The sequence below is a fragment of the Ylistrum balloti genome, unplaced genomic scaffold (assembly GCF_031769215.1).
Source record: "Ylistrum balloti isolate Yb309-2 unplaced genomic scaffold, AGI_CSIRO_Ybal_v1 Utg369738, whole genome shotgun sequence".
Classification (NCBI taxonomy): domain Eukaryota; kingdom Metazoa; phylum Mollusca; class Bivalvia; order Pectinida; family Pectinidae; genus Ylistrum; species Ylistrum balloti.
This window is the reverse complement of record NW_026781949.1, coordinates 7,218-13,801: the sequence shown is the minus strand read 5'-3', so window position 1 is coordinate 13,801 and position 6,584 is coordinate 7,218. Positions and strand designations below refer to the sequence as shown.

Here is a 6,584-nt window from a genome sequence, read left to right as displayed (position 1 = left end):
ATGAAAGCTGTCGCTGCCCTACTCATATGCGGTAAATAGTAGATAATCATTTATAATTACTGTCATATAATGTGTTTTGTTCAGATTTATACCACTTACGATGTACTGCCCTGTCAAAATCAGAATTTACATTTCTAACCGTGCTTGTTGTATTTCATCTCAATCACATTGTTTGTAATTTCGGTGTTATCAGTTCTGTAAACAAACATTATCAAAAGGCATGTAATTTCGGTTATTTAAGTAATGAACTATTCACAAATAGACATAAATATGTGTGTTTATTTTTTTCTTCTTTCCAAACAACTGTTGCTGTGTGAAAGGACTGGGCCTGGTGTCCCCTGCCTGTGAACCGGGTTGGACGCAGTTCAAAGAGGACTGTATATGGTTTAGTAATTCGGCTAAAATATGGTCGAGTGCTGAGGTATGTGCTTCTATAGGCGGGATATCCTTGGGGTTTGGTTTTCGCTTTTAATATTATATTTTTATTTATTTTTCTTTATTTTTTTGTTTCATTTTTGTTTTGCTTTTTTTTTTTTTTTTTAAATTGATGTATGTTGTTAACCTATGAAATGAACACAAAGCGATAACAACATAATTCTTTCACGTTTAAGGAAAAACCTCGAAATCCAACTAGTAACTTACTTATAATGACTCATAACGTCGTCCTGATAAGTTCTAGAACTACATATTTACCATCCGGGAACCAAATAAGGGGTTTTACCAAATATTTATCAATTAGGTACATGTACGTGGTGTTTGGTCATGTTTTTGTGACAGAAATTTGAATTCTAAATAGCGTGAAACTAGTATCCCTCGAGTCACTTAACTGAAAATAAGATAGCTGTCTCATGGCCACTATTTCCCTCACGACTGTCGCCCTGCGATTAATGTAGACACTACGCCACTGTATTTCAGGATAATGTAATCGTCGTGTACATTGTTTTCATGTCACTGCATTTACCACACCATCTTTATCCTCAGGCTTCTGTTGTGAAGATAAAACTTCTATATGTTAATCCTTAATGCAAGCTCAACCTCAATGTAAGTAAGGTAATATATGAATCAAAGAAAGATGCACAAGGACACCAATGAAAAAGGATTGGGTTTCAATTGGTGGGGAGCTTGTTTTGCACACATGTATCTACACATATTCCCCTTACCTTATCTATTCCTACCTATCGTATGTGATCCAAGACTGAAAGTTGAAGATAGAAGAATAAATGGGATGAAATGAAAACGAATGAGTTAAAGAAGTGAAACAAAGTTTGATAAAAGGAGGGAACATGAACCCAGAGTTCCAAGCCTGGCCATCCCATCTAAATAATTTTCTGGGAAGTTAAAAGCCAATTTGAGATCTAGAAAAAAACATAAGACCAATTATTCCGGAAGGGTGAGCATCTTCCATTTCCGAGGCGAAACCTGACAACTTGGTCATTATTATCATATTCCAAACGGTTATAATATATATTGTTATCAGATTATATACTCAAGTTACTTTTCCTGTGTCCTTCGTAAAGTGATTTCAGTGTCTGAATTCATGAACATTGTTATCTGTATGTCGTGTGTTACAATATTTGTTAACTAAATGAACGAATAACCAATAACTAGATCGAAATCAGTCGGTAAAAACATTTTAATTGAATAATATGCTATATTTAGACCTTACGATAAGGATGTATCAGCCTTCGTCTCCATGGGAGACATATTTACTTTTGTGTGATGATATATATAGGTTCGATGTGCAAGAGGTTGAATTTTTGTTTGATGACAGAATGACTGCCGTTCAAAAGGAGCATGGTTGTTGTCAGATGACAATGAAGATAAGCATAATTTCCTGTCCTCCATCTTATATGCCTTTAAAAGTAAGTCTTGTCTTTTTGCAAGGAAAAACAATATTTTTCACCGCGGGTGCTAACTTGTGGTATTACATGGTAATTCGGTTATTAAACGGCGGATGACCGAAATTGGCTTCCCTCGTTTACAACACTTCATAAACAGTAAACGACAATGCAATGTTAGTTGCCTTTATAGACGAAACATTGGTGATATAGGTTAATTCATGGTTTGCTGTAATTGTATCTAATTCTAAATATGTAAAGATAGGTGCATTACAGGTGGCACAAAGGTTTGTAACATTCATTCGCGCTTCAGAATATTCTTGGCCTTATTTTATCCGATATCGAAATATATAAAAAGCGAAATTTATCTTATCAAGGGGCTGGTGCCCCATCCTTATCGACTCGATCCAACGCACGTCACGATGTGCCTTTTTATTGATTTACTGTTCATTTGGCATAATCTAATATTAAAACAAGAAAATACTAACATGTCAATATAATCATAATCCCAACTCAAATTCAGTAAAACTAAAAAAAGAAAGATTTACACGAAGACTCCTGAAAAGTACAAGGAAAATACATGTAAGACTAGATTTACATCAATGAATAAATTATTTTGTATGGTTTAAAGTTAAAAACGACATACGTATGACAGAATATCGAAAGTTTTCGCGAGGGCGAAATATCATTTCACTTGAACGAAATGTATATTACATTCAAGGGGAATTCATTTTCTTTTCTATGCAAACATTTTATAGGAAATAGAAAAATCGAAATATGGGCAAATAAGAAATGCAATCTACAAAGGACTTAACATCTAGCCAGTGCCATTTTTAACTTTTACATGTCTATTATACGTAATAGAACAAATATGTTGTAAATCAATTAGGAATTGCTGATTAAGAATTCACATACAATTTTAATTCCATGTTGCATTAAAAATAACACAACCACTTATTCAGCTTTCGATTCAAAAGGATAAATTGTGATATTTCATTTAGCAAAAATTAGATAAATGCTTATTTCTGACAAAATGTTTATTAGCCAAAAGATGGGTTGTTATCATGTCCGTATGATACACATGATATATTTGAATGAAAATCTTTTAATACATAACAAAGGGGTTTATTGTTATACTGCACACTGAATGCGTGATTTTCTTTCTAATGATATGTATAGTAAACGTAGTCGAATTTCTACATTCCTGACGGACAACTTTAGTCACAATCGACAATATTTTACATGCCTATCCAACCAGGCTGGAACCATACTTAACTGTCGCCTAAATAATCTGTGGTATACTTTAATGTTTTGCATGGTTAATGGACAAGTTATAAATAGACTTTACCATATCTGTCGTTACCCACAAAAGCTGGAAAATATTGGAATTGAAAGACAAGGCAGACTCCTCTACATAAGTCGCTTATTTCGATTTTTTCTAGGAAAGCAGCAAAGATAGCATTCCACCGAGATGTGTGATAAGTGTAATGATTTCAATATCCCTATTGTGAATTTTCCATTTTCTAGATAGCAACATGTCTTTGGTTGTTACATGTCGTGGTTGATTCAATATTCCAAGGATTGTTCTTATTATGAAGAAAGAGATAAATCATAAAAAATAATACAAATGTCAAATATAAACCTTGAATATAGCTTTTATTTGAAGTCCTTTCAAAATTTGTTTAAAATATTTATTAATTTTTAACTTTAACAAGATATAAGGCTTGAGTACAAAATTCATGCTTGATCATGAGAACGGTTTCATGAATACGGGCCCTAGTCTTATTCTCCTTGTACTTTTCCAGGAGTCTCCGTGAAAAACTTTCTTTTGTTTATATTTTCCCTAGTTTTGTTGAATTTGAGTTTGGATTGTGATACAGTTGACATGTTGATATTTTCTTGTTGTTCTTGATTGTTTTACTACGTTTCCATTTGATCACTTTAGACAACTGACTATTGTTTCTGTTCAGCATTAAGCTACATTGTAATTTGGCTTATCTGTTTTCAATGCTCAAAAATATGGACATACATATTTTTCTGTTGTTTAGATTTAATGTACATCTTATGATTTAGATTTTCTGCTTTTTCAAAGGCTTCCATTTCAATAAATTCTTCATCGGTGGAAGTGATACAGCTTTTGAGAATCAATGGCGATGGTTGGAGACTGGGGTCAGTGTTGGTCCTTATACCAAATGGGGTCTAGAGGAGCCTGATGGAAACAACACCAAGAATTGTTTAGCTGTGCGTTGGCAAAACGACACTAACCTGGTGTGGTCAGACGAAATCTGCGGACATTCGGCAAGTCATCATCATCACGCTCACGGATCTTTGAACTACATTTGTGAGAAACAGTAAGTATCGTCTTGTTGTTTTCGTTAAGAGAATCGTGCTGGGACCATCAATGATTTCATATATAAATGTATGTGTAACGTGACTTTGACTGCAAAACATCTATTCCTTAGTACATTTCAAGTGGCTGTCGGATTCAACTGAAAGGGACCTTTCATTCCTCTTATGGAAGGAAACGTCCATTGAAAACATTCATTTCTGTGAACAGTTTTAATGAAGATTAGATAAGCGCCAATATCATTCTTTCACAAAAACATGCTTACTTGCTTATTTGAAACGACAATATGTGGTATTGAAAAGTTACAGAGCATTTAGAAAATTTAGTCAAACATTTTCTTTAGGAAATATTTTCCAAGTATTACGATGAAGAGTTATGTTTTGCTTTCTCTATATCGTTAGGTTGTAAATATGGCGGCAAGTGATAAGTATTGATTCTTCAAACTTTTGATGAAAATTGACTTTATTTGGTTTTACAGTGTGAACAATTCCGGCTCGATGGTAATTGGTCGTCGCTGAAAGTCCTGTAATGACGTAGAAAACAAATATATGATAAACCACCACCAACATCTTTCTGTCGATTTTTCTTAATATCTAGATTTGAATTAAATTTTAAAATTCCCCTTTTACAAGAATGGGCGGTATCAGTTAAATACAGATGAGGGTTTGTAAAACGGATTTTCTATTCATGACGTAGTATAATACAATGACAAGTTATTTTCCTATCAGTACAGCTCAATGACAATCATAGCACAGTGGTGTAGAAGAGAACATGAGTTCGATCCCAAAACAATTACCTCAGAGGTTCTGAGTACCAGCAAATAGACCGGATTATTAATTACGTTGATGTCAATGTGTCAATGCCGCCCAATGATTGATCATGCCAGGCAGTCGTTTGTACTAGTGTCAGTAATGCATTTGCACAGATAAATCAATTAAGAACAGCTCAGGAAATAGCAAGAACAAACTTACCCCACATTGAAGTAAGAATCCTCTATAGAATACATCGATGTCAGTATGTATTAATAGAATGATTTTCTTTAATGATGAGATGGTGGCCAATCTTCAACATCAAAAGGGTACACAAGTCAGTACAGTAGTCCTGTTTGGAGAAAATGGTGGCCCATCTTCTTCCATTCTTTTAACAGAAACTGCAACATACAAGGTCAAATAATAACGAGTGTCGGGATACACACAAAAATAACCCTCCCTTTTTCCTGGGGTTTTTGGTGCTCCCGAAACAGTGAGAATATGAAAGCAAACCCTAATTTACATAGATACCTCACACTTACCGGCCACTTTCCACATGCGGTGAGATAAAGCTTTTGTATTCCTGTAAAGATATTGCGAAATGTCGTATTTGTGTTGTCAGGACTGCAGATAAGCAATTAGCAATCATCGCCCACATTTATCGTGATGTAAAGAAAATACCGTGAATAATTTATCGATCGAAATATCCAAATTTATTCTATAAAGATACAAAAGATCATCAATATGGACGTCTTTTTTGCACTGCCTCTCTTAAATCTGATATCTACAGCCACAGCATTTCCTCATTTACCATTATTGTTTATTAAATTTCCCGGAGGAAATGATCAAGTGCGACAAGACATCATTTAACACAACGTTGAAATCAAACTGTCAATCGTGGTTTTATTGAAAGTCTTTAAGGACTTTACGTCAAAGCAGGACAATCACAACGAAACGTAACTGCACAATTCAATGTGTCACAGAGTGTCAGCTCTCAATTATTGAATCGATTCCAGATGACCGTAAACGTCACCGAGAAACCCCAATAGGGAAGACCACGATGTGCAACAGCCCGCCAGTATCGTTATTTAAGCACTCTTATTACGTGAAATCTGTTTGCATGTTCCCCTGGGTTGAATAACGACTTCCGGCAAGCAACTGGAAGAAGAATAGTTACACAAACAGTGAGGAATAGATTTCATAATTTTGGATAACATGTCCACACACCTGCTGTACGCACCCGATACACACGCCGTCATCGTATAGCTCGGCAGGATTGGGTGGCCTATTCTTTTAAGTGAACAACCAGCCAATTGAAAAACGAGTTCTGAAATGGCCCCTGTGCATAGAGGATTGAGCTCTAGAAAAATGGTTTGGCCGACACTGATTGCCGGTATATTATGAAGTTCAAAAACAAATGGATACCAGATCAGTCGTTATTCATAGATAATGTTGAAATAGATCTACGAAGTCTGATTTGAGTTTTTGACTGCTGCGTCAATGAGCATGAGCGTTTCGGTGGGGACTCGTTCATGGCTTGGGCAGGGATCCGTTTTGGTGGTCGGGCTGACTTGTACGTGATTGAAGGTGGTAGCCTCACAGGTTACGGTACCGGAATAAAATCATTCATCCTGTTGTAAGACCCTTTGC

At 35.3% G+C, this 6,584-nt stretch overlaps 1 protein-coding gene across 1 annotated transcript; it reads left to right on the top strand.

Annotated features, from left to right (window-relative positions):
* LOC132543042 (C-type lectin domain family 4 member E-like) lies at positions 1–4,703 on the top strand. Its single transcript, XM_060206498.1, has 5 exons — positions 1–31; positions 321–421; positions 1,772–1,862; positions 3,931–4,189; positions 4,664–4,703. Exons 1-5 carry the CDS (start codon positions 1–3, stop codon positions 4,701–4,703), a joined length of 522 nt encoding a protein of 173 aa, XP_060062481.1.
* The last annotated feature ends 1,881 nt before the right edge of the window (positions 4,704–6,584 follow it).